The sequence below is a fragment of the Ornithorhynchus anatinus genome, chromosome 20 (assembly GCF_004115215.2).
Source record: "Ornithorhynchus anatinus isolate Pmale09 chromosome 20, mOrnAna1.pri.v4, whole genome shotgun sequence".
Classification (NCBI taxonomy): Eukaryota; Metazoa; Chordata; class Mammalia; order Monotremata; family Ornithorhynchidae; genus Ornithorhynchus; species Ornithorhynchus anatinus.
This window is the reverse complement of record NC_041747.1, coordinates 27100491-27113568: the sequence shown is the minus strand read 5'-3', so window position 1 is coordinate 27113568 and position 13078 is coordinate 27100491. Positions and strand designations below refer to the sequence as shown.

The following is a 13078-nucleotide window of genomic DNA, read 5'->3' as shown; positions in this document are numbered from 1 at the left end:
AAGCCCTTCCCCAGCCACCCCGAGCACGCTCGCCATCTGACTTTTCACTGGGGTTTTGGCGTCTCCCTTCCAGACCATTCTATGCCTCCCCCACCTCCTGCTGGCAGGAAGTCCAAAGAAAAGCAGAGTCTCCCTTACATTCCAACACTCTGTCACAATGGATGAAATGGGAATGGAAATGTTGTCGTTAATGAGAGAGCTGGACCCTGGCTGGGGAAGGAGGAGGCCTGGATCCCACTCTGACACTTGCTCTGCCTCTGTTTCTCCTCCTGCAAAACAAGGACAGGTATTCAGCATCACGTCAGTACCGTTCCCGGCCCTGTCATTCGGGCCTCGGGATCAGGCCCTCGCCGCCCTATCTCCCTTTAACCGGTGCCCGTGATTTAGTGTGGGGGCCATAATGCAAACCCAACGCCCAGGTATCTCCTGGACATTAGCTGGCAAAATCCTCCGGCGCCCACGACGTCTGCTTAGCCTCCGCAGAACAAACTGTTGCGGAAATAAAATTCCAGAGACGGCCGTATGATTACAATGTGAAAACAGCACTGGCTGTGTCAAGGCGAGCTCTTCAATAACGACGCTGGTGCTGATTTTCATACTCACAGTATACCGATTCACAAGATGCACAAAACTGGGGACTCGGGATAGGGTAGGGGATACTAGCACTTTATGTGTCAGAAAACGAACAGCATTTATCAATCATTCAGTAGAGAGTGAGGGACCTGCAAAGAAAACCGTGCCGGGGCTTCCTCTTTCGCTAGTGATCTTCTTCTTCTGTCCACTCTCATTTTCTCATGGCAAAATGGAGAAAATGGAGAGGTTACGAATTCTATGCGAGGGGAAAAACTGTATCAGAGATGGCACCGGACAATTCCCATTGATAGAAGGAAAACAGTACTTTATATATTAGGGTTGATTGAGGCAAACTAAAGGATATTCAAAATAATGAGGGATTCTTTCCTCTAGCACCCTAACTGGTCCTGGAAAAGAAAGTAGCAGCTTCTCCTCCCTGGACAAATGTGAAGCCCTTAATGTTCAGTTCACATTGTCTGGGAAGCAGGAGGTATTTTTTTTAAATGATATTTGTTAATTGTTTAGTATGCATTAAACACTGTTCTAAGCACTGGGGTAGGTATAAGTTAATTAGATCAGATATAGTCACTGTCCAGTCTAAGTGAGAGGGAGAACTGGTATTAAATCCTTATTTTACACTTGAGGAAACTGAGGCACAGAGAAGTTAAGTGATGTGCCCAAGGTCATACACCATGTAATTTGCTGCTTTTCTGCTGGGTGACCTTAGGCAAGTCACTTCTCTTCTCTGGGCTTCAATTACCTCATCTGTAAAATGGGCATTAAGACTGTGACTCCCCCCGTCTCTCCCACGAGATACCAGATTAGCTTGGTATCTGCCCCAGCACCTGGCACATATAGTAAGCACTTAACAAATACCATAAAAAATGGCAGTCAGGATTAGAACCCAGGCCCTCTGACTCCCAAACCCATGTTCTTTCCACTTGGCCACACTGCTGTACATTTTTGCCCTTTCTCTAGAATCGGTCAGATCCAATGGCCTCGTTTTGACTTTCAGGTGAACGTTTAATTTGTCTTCCTGTAGATGAGTGCCATTTTAGCAGAGTGGTGACTTGCAAACAAGAGGAAGACAAGCTCTCTGACTACAAGGCACTTACAGACTAAAGGGAAGCAGCGTGGCCTACCCGGGAGCGCATGGGCCTGGGAGTCAGAAGGATCTGGGTTCTACGCCTGGCTTCTCCACTTGTCTGCTGCGTGACCTTGGGCAAGTCGCTTCTCTTCCTCTCTGCCTCATCTGTAAAATGTGGATTAAGACTGCGAGCCCCATGTGGGACAGGGACTGTGTTCAACCTGATTAACCTTGGGCAAGTCACTTGACTGCTCTGTGCCTCAGTTACCTCATCTGTAAAAATGGGGATTAACAAATGTGAGCCCCCCCGTGGGACAATCTGATTACCTTATATCTACCCCAGTGCTTAGAACAGTGCTCAGCACAGAGTAAGTGCTTAACAAAGACCATCATCATCATCATCAAATAACATTTTTTAAGAAAGGGAAGTACAGCAAACAACATTAAAACAACCAACCTAGAATGACATAGGACAAAATAAAGAATTGTTGCCCTCCCCCACTTACCTTTATCTGTCCTTTCTCACAAGGTTCACTGCACACGGATCGGATGATGGTATTTTTCTTGGACCAAACTTCCTCATCATCCATTTTCAATTCCCCATTGTCCCAGCTTCCAACATTGATATAGTCAAAGTAATCTTTCCCCATTTTCTTGAAATTCATGATCTCATACCTTTGGAACAAGAATGGAACTGTTCAGCTGAGAAGAAGGAACCGATTGATTTCTTTAACTTATAGGCAGCTGTGGCCGACATTTCTGAATTTTCCACAACCCCAAGCTTAATGCAGTTGGAAATCGAAGGTGCTCGAGGTAAGTATTCCTTTTACCCATTTCTCCTGTTTACTTCTCTCCCTGTACAATGATCGCTGCCCTTCTGGGCTTCTTCCTGAGCTACAATAGCCTCCTCTGGTGAAAAGATGACTATCTATTATTGAGAAGAAAACCAAGATTATCTGAAGAAAAATGGCTTTACTAGAGTTCCAAGAGTCTGAATAAGATTTCCATGGACAATATAGCACGTTTTCCCCTGTTGCCTTTAAAATCTAACTAGCTTTTTGCCCCAAAAGTCTGCCATGAAAAAAATTCTATTTCTGAGACTCCCTTACTCTCTTTCCAGATCCAGAAAGCACAAAACACATTGGCAGTTATTCCGAACGGCAGAGCCGGAATTAGAATCCAGATCCCCTGACTCCCAGACCCATGCTCCTTCCTCTGAGCTACCCTGCTTCTCAGAGGAAAGTGGCAAAGCTCATCTCCTGTTAGATGGCATGTTTTCCAGGCATGAAATGCTCTTCAAGGGAAATGAGAGTCTTTGTGATTATTTCTTACCCCAACCAGCTTCTAAAAAGCAAATTAGGAGCTGCCTTCACCTTCCAATTTCACAAAACTCCCAGAGACTTGCCATTCCCTTTGAATCTGTGATTCAGCCGTATGAGGTTTCTGGAGAGGGCCTCCCCAAATCATCATTACCTCTCGCACTGAAGAACCGATGCCTTCCCCATGCCAGCTCTACCTGGCACCCACTGGGCACTAAATGTCTTTGCGCCGTGCTTGGAATTGTCAGAAGTCCCACAGGGCTGCATACTGACCGTGAGAGGCACGGTTAATGATTCCCTTCCTGACTTAGACTGTCAGAACACACAGCTTTTTGGTGATGGAGATGTTGAGCCCGCCGACTGCAGTTCATGCCTGTATAGGGCCAGATGGTATTGTCAATTTCCTGCTTGGCCCAATTCAGTGTGCAAATATACTTGGAATGAACTCAATGTCACACTAGAGGACGTCCAGGAGAAAGTACCGCTTCACCATTAGTCAATCTCTAGCTTTTAGTTTGAACTTTAAAGCTTTCCTCACTCGCATTTTTAATGCACGCTTAATATCTGCTTCTAGGTTCTATGGCCTGGTACTTTTCTCCAATCCACTAAGCCCTAAGGAGTAATCGCCACTGATCAAAGGCTCTGTTGAACAATCCATGTTCCCAAAGTACTAGCCATGAACCTTTATCATCTAAAACGCTTTTCCTGTTCTTTTTTAAATAGATCCAGATACATCCTATGGAAAGGACACGTTTTACATACTTCTCGCTCTTAGGAAACAGACATTCTGCTTGTTCATTCCTCTTACATAAATGAAGGCTATCGCATATTTCCATAATTTCTTCTTTATAACAGACCGACCATTGCAGAAAAACTAAATGGCAGCTTCTGCTGCAGTCAGTAAATCTTAACTTTCTTGTGACTGTTTCTGACCACCTAGCCATTGGTCACTCCCATGCAAGTGTGGTTTAGGGATACTGGACCATATTCCTGGTCTTTTAGGCTACAAGTTAGACGGTGAGAACATAAAAGATGCCATTACTTGAGTCAGTCCAACTTTCTGTTCAGCCCAACGTTCTGTCTCCACCAGTGTCAAGGAAGAATACCTAGAGGACGGGGGGTGGTTGCCCTTCTCAATGTGGACTTTCTAACATCCCTAAGTTTTCCCTCAAGTAATTCATTATGAATCTCTCATCCATGAATTTTTCTAGCTGCTCTCCAAGTTACTGATATTTAGAATCTCAACAACTTCCTCTGGAAATATATTCCTTATGCCATCAACCAGTTCAGTTCCCACTGGAATCCCCAGATACTTTATGTCTCGATGTCCTGTGCTTTGTACCCTGTTATATGAAGGAGAGGATTGTGGCCCTATCTTCGCCTGTAGTCATTCCCATCCGATCGGTTAACAAAAGAAAAATCGAGTGTAGATTTTAACACCTTTTCGAGGAGATGGAATCAGTTTTTCTGAACCCATTATACCGTTTTCTGGGATCGGGATATTACACGAGTGAAAAAAAATTGGAAAAAATGGACAAAGCATAAGAGAGAGAGAGAGAAGGGGATGAAGAGAGAGAAATCACATCTGCTTATCATTAAGTCCTTCACCAAAATTTCTTCCTGCCATTCCTTTGCTAAAACTCCACAGGATTGTTCATTGTTCTCCAAGATTATGAGACTTGGAGCTGTCCTAGACATCACATCTGGCTTCTTCCTCAGGTCATCAGTCTCACATAGGAGCTGAGACCATTAATCCTGGTGTTGGAATGAGGGCTTCGACGGCAGCCCACCGGCATCCAAGCTTGCTTATTGCAACGTAAATCTCTGAGTAAACAGTCAACTAGAACCTACTCATGCTCTGAGGACTACACCAGTGAGCACCAGGATTGAAACAGGGAAAGAATAAGATACATAATAAAGACACACGGCACTGAGATTTGAAACAATATGGTGGATTTGAAGTTTGCGGGAAATCAGTGTCTTTATCAGACCCCCTAGGCAAGTAGCAATCAGAGGAAGGGGGCGTTTATTTTGAACAAAGTGGCGGGCGGACTCTGGGCAAAATCCAGAGTCTGACCTGCCAACAGGGTCTAGAACACAGAAGAATGGCTGTCACACGTATGAAGTGAGGAAAGGACTATTAGTCACATGTTGTTCTTCTTTTCCGTGTCAGCAGCCATCTTCCAACGGGAAGGAAAACGCCACCTATAACTGCCAGGGTCGCATCTCTGCCGACTCCCTCGTGACTGACCTGTAATTACATTTTACATTTTACCACTCTTTCAGTTAACCTCGGTGAAAAGATGGAAAGTGAAAATGTCCAGAGTCTCAACTCCACAGAGGTGCCAAGCCTCAGCTTGGAGGATAATGAAACTAAGTAGCAGCAGGGGCCAAACAAACCTTTCAGCAGCATTTCTGCCTTAAAGCAAAATTGTCTTCATTCATGGTCTTACACTGATTCTGTATGGTAAATAACTGTGTTGAAGTAAATAGCACATGGTTATTGAGGTACAGTTCAGTTGAAACTCAACTGTGCATTAGGGATAGGGGCCCAAAACCCATGGAGAATTCAAAAACTTCAGTGAGCTATGATTCGACCTTTTGAAGAGAGGCTGAGGGTCCCCCATTGGCCTTTTCAGATACACGCGCACAAACACACGATGAATTTCACCATCACCGGTGCTTCTTTGAAAATGGACAACTACATATTTCTTCCATAAAAGTAGCCTTTTTTTTTTTAATTGTGCCTCCTCCAAAAGGACTATTAACCCCAGAAGAATCGCTCAAGTCTCTTTTCCAAGTAAGCACAATACCTTCCTGGAGAGTCTCCATTCTCGTCAAAGAGGATCGTATCTCCAGAAACCCCCGTGAAGTTGGTCTTCATGAGTGAGTCCAGGAGTTTCCTTCCGTCGATGGGCTTCATGGCATCGCAGAGCCCCGCGTAGCCCGGACAGAGTGACATCTGCATGTTGTGAAGACCGTAGGCCATGGAATAGATTGCGTTGATCACAAACCCCATCTTGGAATCCTGCACGTGCTGTGTTTTCAGTGTCAGGGTGCCTGTTAGGGGAAAGGTCGGGAAACGACTTTAAGAAATTCTATTCTCCCACTGCAATTCCGTGCCTACGGCACCAGTGGACCGAAGGGTTGCCATTCATTCAGATGAATTAATGAATTTGAAGACGGAGGACTAGGCAAGAGACTCACAGTTGAGACAATCTAATGATAATCAGGGAGTCTTAGAAATACACAAAACTACGAGGGGCATCAAAAGTTTGTCATCAAAGTTTATATGTTCATAAGGTAATGGGTTCTAATCCCGGCTCCGCCACTTGTCAGCTGTGTGATTTCGGGCAAGTCACTAAACCTCTCTGTGCCTCAGGTACCTCATCTGTAAAATGGAGATTAAGACTGTGAGCCCCGTGTGGAACAACCTGATGACCTTGTATCTACCTCAGCGCTTAGAACGGCGCTTGGCACATAGTAAGCGCTTAACAAATACCATCATCATTATTATTACTATACGTTTCACTCAATATATACTATTGATTGACCGAATAATTGGTTTCCAGCTATCAATATCTAAAGTCTGAAGGATGGCTCCCATTTCCAGGGAAGAGACTCAAGTGACAGGTTTGACTACCAGGAATGAGAATATTTTTTCAGTGTTTTACAGCACCTCTTTCAAAGCCCTTCCAAAAAGTCACACCCTCCCTGATGATGCTTTCCCTGATTAATCAACCTTCCCACTCATGCCTTTCTTTTAACCATCTTGACATTTTTGGTTATTAAAACACTATCCACCGGTGTTGATTACTTATACTTACTACCACTCTCTGTTAGTACTGTTTACAGCACTCTATGTCTGCTCGCCTTCCCCATCTCGAGCACCTTCCCAAGAGCCTTCACAGAGTAGGCTCTCAAATGCAGCTGCTGCTTAAAAATAATAGCAATAATAATAATAGAAGAAGAAGGAGAATTGCGGTATTTGTTAAGCGCTTACTAGGTGCAAATCACTGTACTGTATGAACTAACTGACTTGGCAGTGCCCTGAAGGATCAGTGTTTACCTACTGGGCTTCTGCCGCCCCTCCCCATTTCCACCTTGGAGGCACAAGGCCACTCTGCCACTTGTCAGCTGTGTGACTGTGGGCAAGTCACTTCACTTCTCTGTGCCTCAGTTACCTCATCTGTAAAATGGAGATTAACTGGGAGCCTCCCGTGGGACAACGTGATTACCCTGTATCTACCCAGGCACTTAGAACAGTGCTCGGCACATAGTAAGCGCTTAACAAATACCAACGTTATTATTATTATTATTAAAACCAGTGAACAACTGACTGCCAGGTGCTGTCCCCAGATCCCGCAGGGGCAAGGAACTGGGGAAGAGAAGGAAAATCTTCACCTCTTTTCTCTGTATTCAAACCCTAGGGCCCAATTTGGAGCACTTATCGTATGCTTTGTATTGTTGTCGGTGGGTAATCAAATCGAAGGGCTCCAGAGACGGAGCGTAAGATTCATCCCCAGTGTTTGAGATTAATGCTTAATTCCCTGTCTGCTGAGCATTTCTCCCTCTCTCTGCTAGGCACACGGAAGAAAGGGAGGAAAGAACCAGAGAAGCAGCGCAGCCAAATGAAAAGAGCACAGGCCTGGAAGTCAGGGGAGCTGGGTTCTAATCCCCATTCCACCTTGGGCAAATCACTTGACTTCTCGTGCCTCATCTGTAAAATGAGGATTAAATATCTGTTTTTTCTCCCTCTTAGATTGTGAGTCTCATGTGGGACAGGGACAGGGTCCTACCTATCTTGTATCTTCCCCGGGGTTTACTACAGTGCTTGACACATAGTAAGCACTTAAATATCAATGTTATTATTAGGAAGGAAAATTGGGACTGCCAAGTGGAACTGGCTTAAAGATTTCTACACCACCAATCCAGGAGGGAACGTCGGCAGAACGGAAATAGTATCAGGAGAGAATGGCGTGCTGGAGCAATGTTGGAAGGGGTGTTGGGATTATTTGGCTCCCCAGTTCATTTGGTATTCTCGTGGCTCGGTGGTTTATGAATGCTAGTTCCTGCGTTTGGGAATCAATCAACAGTATTTATTAAGTGCTTACTGTGGGCAGGGCACTGTACTAAGTGATTGGGAGAGTACAACTCAACACCATAGCAGACACATTCTCTGCCCGCAATGAGCTTACAGTCTAGGGCAGGGAGATGGACGTTAATATAAATAAATGAGTTACGGATATGTACGTAAGTGCTGTGGGACTAGAGAGCAAGTCAGGGCAACGCAGAAGGGAGTGAGAAAAGAGGAAATGAGGGGTGAGTGAGGGAAGGCCTCTTGGAGGAGAGGTGCCTTCAAAAAGGCTTTGAAAGTGCGGAGAGCGATTGTCTGAGAGATACCAGAAGGGAGGGCATTCCAAGCCGGCAGGACGTGGGTGAACCGCAATCGGACGAAAGAGCATCACTCCCAGATCGATTCCCTCTTTCATTGATTGATTGAGCCATTCAACCATTCATCACAACCACTCGCTCATTCAAGGCTTCAATCTTAGGTAAACAAACAAACCCATACTTCCAAGCTCCCTGTCAAAGCCTCGAAGGCCCTCCTGGACAAAGAAAGACATCCCCATCCATCCATCCACTTGCTCCGGGAATGATTAAGCCAGGAGCCTCACTAAACCCCTTTTTCGCTCCGAGGGACCAAGTGGAGATTGCTGCCAGCTCCCGAGTGGATTTCATGGTGACAGAACCCCTTGGAGGAGACGGGATGCGGTTAGCGGTTCCCAGCGTTTAAGTATGCTACCGGTGCATCAAACACTGCAGGAGCAGCTGCTGGTTAACACTTCCTGGCTGCTCGAGGGCTGTGAGGAAAGAGAATTAAGAAACGGGGTGACGATGAGAAGCACTCTGCTGGAGGGGTTCTTTTTTTTCTCGGATAAGTGGGCCACTCATCTTCTACTCGTTAACCGGGCCACTTGGGGACATCGAGGGCTTTCCGATACCCAGAACAGCATAGAATCATGGGTCCAGTGGGCTCGGAGGACTCAAAAACTAGGGTAGACCTGTCCGCACACCAAAGGAATGGTTATCTATGGCCGGAGGCAAATCCCTCCCGCAGTAACTCTGCCGCTTTGGAAGTGACTCCCTTCTCCCTTCCTAAATGCCTTCTGCTGCCATTTAAGCATGGACACTGGATTTCAGTTTGCCGTCTAACTTGCCATTCGTCTGAAGACCCGGGCCCTAGTCCTGGCTCTGCCGCTTACCTACTGTTTGACCTCGGGTAAGTCACTTAACCTTTCCGGGCCTCAGTTTCCTCATCTGCAAAATGGTGATAAGATAGATACTGATCCCCGTATGGCACCGGAACTAGGTCCAATCTCATAATCTTTTATCTACCTATCTTTTAATAAATACCAGCATTATTATCCTTCTGCCAATTTGCTCGCATCCCCATGGGCACCTAGTAGAGTGTTTGCCACATAGTGAACATTTAATAAATACCACAATTACTATTATTATCTTCTTTCCAGGCTAAGCACTACAAATTCCTCTGACCCAGTGAAATTCAACAAAGCAACTACACAAATTCAAGATATGATTACCACACATTAATTAGGACCTGGGTTCTAGTCCTGGCTCTGCCACTTGTCTGCTGTGTGACCTTGGGCAAGTCACTTCGTTCTCTGTGCCTCAGTTACCTCATCTGTTAATGGGGACTAAGACCGTGAGACCCATGTGGATCATGGACCGTGTCCATCCTGCTAAGCTTGCAGCTACCCCGAAACTTAGTACGGTGCCTGGTACATAGTAAGTGATTAACAGATACCGTAATAATAATTATTATTATTATTAGCTCCCTCCTAGCTATCCCCTAACCCTCTCAAGCCAGGCATACGGCTATGGGGAGGGAATCTAGGCTCAGTAATTCCTTAAAAACAATCCCCTAAAGAGTGGACTCCCTTTGAGACGTCGGTCTACGATAAGTGCTCCGCTGAGATTGTTTTCGGCTTCCACCAGGCAGCAGAGCGGCAAGTCACTGATGGAGCGGCTGTATAACGAAATATTTTTTACTGGACCCTCTCAAGGGTCCAGCACTACACTCTCTGTACAGCAAGCACTCAGTAATAATAATAATAATACTGAAGATGTGGTATTTGGTAAGCGCTTACTATGAGCCAAGCACTTAAATATCACTAAACGAATGAATGCATGCCTAGATTGTGAGCTCATTATGGGCAGGGGACCGGTCTACTAATTCTGTGTATAGCAGTCTCCCGGGAGCTTAATAGAGTGCTCTGCAGACAGTAAACACTCAATAAATAACTTTGATTAATAGACGACCAAACTTCTCTAACAGGAGAAAGGACCAGAGTGGTTTTCAGAGCATGACAACTTCTGATAAACACACCGATTCAAGGTAGAAGGAGCAGTGGCAATCAATCAATTTTAAATTTATTTGAAGTCGAACTTTGCATTTGCATCTTCCACGCTGGGTCATAAATGTTTTAAGGGAAGACATTTCAAGGCACCTCTTCTAACTGGAGCCCTTCTAGTCAATCAGGAGGTCTTAGGTGACTTGAACCTCGGTCGAATTTTCAGAGATTGAGTTTCCATGACTTAACCAAGTTACGTTGCACTGGTAGGAATATCCGCAGCAAACTGACTCCCTTTGCAGGGCTGGCAGAAATAGTTAGACTTTTTTGTCAACAAGGACTGCTTTTTTTTTTTACAGAAACGCTCAACAGCTTCTATTTTTCTTTCTTTCACAGTCTTTCTACTTGCTTCCCAAAGCAACGCCAAAGTAATCCAATCCATCTGAAAACTGAATTTCTTTACCATTTTTTTTAGTCTTGAACTCTACCCTGAATAATGATAATAGTCATTAAAGCTCCATTTGATGTAACATAATTAAAGGGACTACTTTAAAATGTGCTAAATATACCCGGTAGCACAAAAGTTTAGAGGACTAATGTGCTCATGTTTTAAAATGATCATTTATGATCATATCAGACCATGGAATTATATTAATTTGTATCGATTGTATTAATCGATTTGTTTGCAAATGTCATGGAATGATCGAATCAAGGGAGCTCCATTTAAAATATGTTTAAAGCATTCCTGGAGCTTAGTGGAAAGATCACAGGCTTGGGAGTCAGAGGACATCGGTTCTAATCCCGGCTCCACCACTTGTCTGCCGTGTGACCTTGGGCAAGTCACTTAACTTCTCTGTGCCTCAGTTATCTGTAAAATGGGGATTAAAAGTGTGAGCCCTACAAGGGACAACCAGATTACCCTAGATCTACGTCAGCACTTAGAACAGTGCTCGACACACAGTAAGCGCTTAACAAATACCATAATAATTATTATATTACTATTAACTCCAAGTATTTTAGTACTCAGTCCAACATCTTTGCCAAGTCCTATCTGCAGGTTGGGGAAACTAAGGCAGATAGCCACATTAAAGTTGTGGGTCTAGACCTCACTGAGGAGCCAATGACACATTTTGGATTGTTACCCGGGGCACCTAATCTCACTGACTGTTTAATTTTAATTCTCTTATTCTAAAAAAAACTCCAAAAAACTCTGTGACTCAGTTTCCTCATCTGCAAATTGGGGTTAGAATACAAGTCTTCCTTATCTCTTAGTTCATGAGCTAATTAAGGGGCAGAAGTGTGTCCAGGCACATAGTAAGTGATTAATACCTAACCTAGTTAACTAACTTGCTCCATCGAAGAATATCTCTGAGTCTCCAAGGGTGCAAAGCCAACATCCCCAACTTGTCCAACTCTCTTTACAACGGACCAGGCGATCAATCCAACATCCAACACTGGGCTGTTTTAGGTGGCTTGGTTGATAAAAATATTCCACAGCGCAAGTTTTTAAAAACAAAGAGTGCCAAGAATGTTGTCGTGTACTGCTAATTAAAAATAACCGGCATAGCGCAGAAACTGAAAGGGCCATCTCACATCCCAAGCCCTGTAATCGAAATGAAGTGGAAAATTGAACACATGTAGTACATTACGATATACAAAACTGACGGCAAAGAGCTTATGCACAAAATTAACTGTTCGCACACTCTATCACAGAAAGGTTAATTACGAGAACTCGTACAATAAATAGGGTGTACACTGTTATTATTTTAAAATTCCACGGCAATTTCTTTATTGATCTAATAAGACCTGGGTCCTAGTCCTGGCTCTGCCAATTGTCCGTTGGGTGACGCTGGGCAAGTCAGTCACTGGGCAACTTCTCTGTGCCTCAGTTACCTCATCTGTAAAATGGGGAATCAGACTGTGAGCCCTGTGTGGGATGGGGACTGTGTCCAACCCAATTTATGTGTATCCACCCCAACGCTTAGAACGGTGCCTGGCGCATAGTAAGCACTTGACAAATACCACCGTTATTTTTATTATTAACCCAGTCTGTTTCATTGTACTTTCCCAAGGGTTTAGCATAGTGCTCTGCATAGAGCAAGTGCTCAATATATACCTTTGATTGATTGATCGTTTGCTTTCCATTTGTTGCTAATCATGCTATTTTGAATTAATGAAATTCTATGCGCTTACTCTGTGCTAATCCCCGGGGTAGGCACAAAACAATAAATTCAGTCACAGTCCCTGTCCTGCATGGGACTCACAACCTACGGGTCATCGTATCCCTATTTTTCAGGTGAGTCACTGGAGCACAGAGAGGTCAAGGAACTTGACTAAAGTCACACAGCAGGCCAGTGGCGGAGGTGGGATTAGAATCCGGGACTCCTGATTTCCAGCTTCACATTTATTCCACTCGGCCATGCTGCCTAGTGGAAACAATGGATCCGACCAGGGGGTCTCTGACAAACCAATCTTCCTCGGTGGCTTGATGGTAGGAAGAGGATGTTACTAAATCTCCTCCGGGACTCCGGTCCACTGAGATGCCGAATCACGACGGCTGGAGGATCAATCGCTTCAAGAGGTCAAAACCGGTGTCAGGATCTAATGAGAAACTCACTCCAGGAACCAGCCGTTCGGGGATTATTGGCATGAGCAATTCACAAGGCAGACTGTTTCGCTTTGAATCTCCAGCTCTGGGTTCAAATGAGTTTGGCGAAAGGCAG

General features: G+C 44.7%; 1 protein-coding gene across 1 annotated transcript in view; it reads right to left on the bottom strand.

Moving 5' to 3' along the window:
- GRM5 (glutamate metabotropic receptor 5) overlaps window positions 1-13078 on the bottom strand; it is a 205813-nt gene that overhangs the window by 47630 nt on the left and 145105 nt on the right. The window contains 2 exon segments of the mRNA XM_029048283.2: window positions 2167-2335; window positions 5793-6039. Coding sequence (XP_028904116.1) covers window positions 2167-2335; window positions 5793-6039 — 416 coding nt within the window.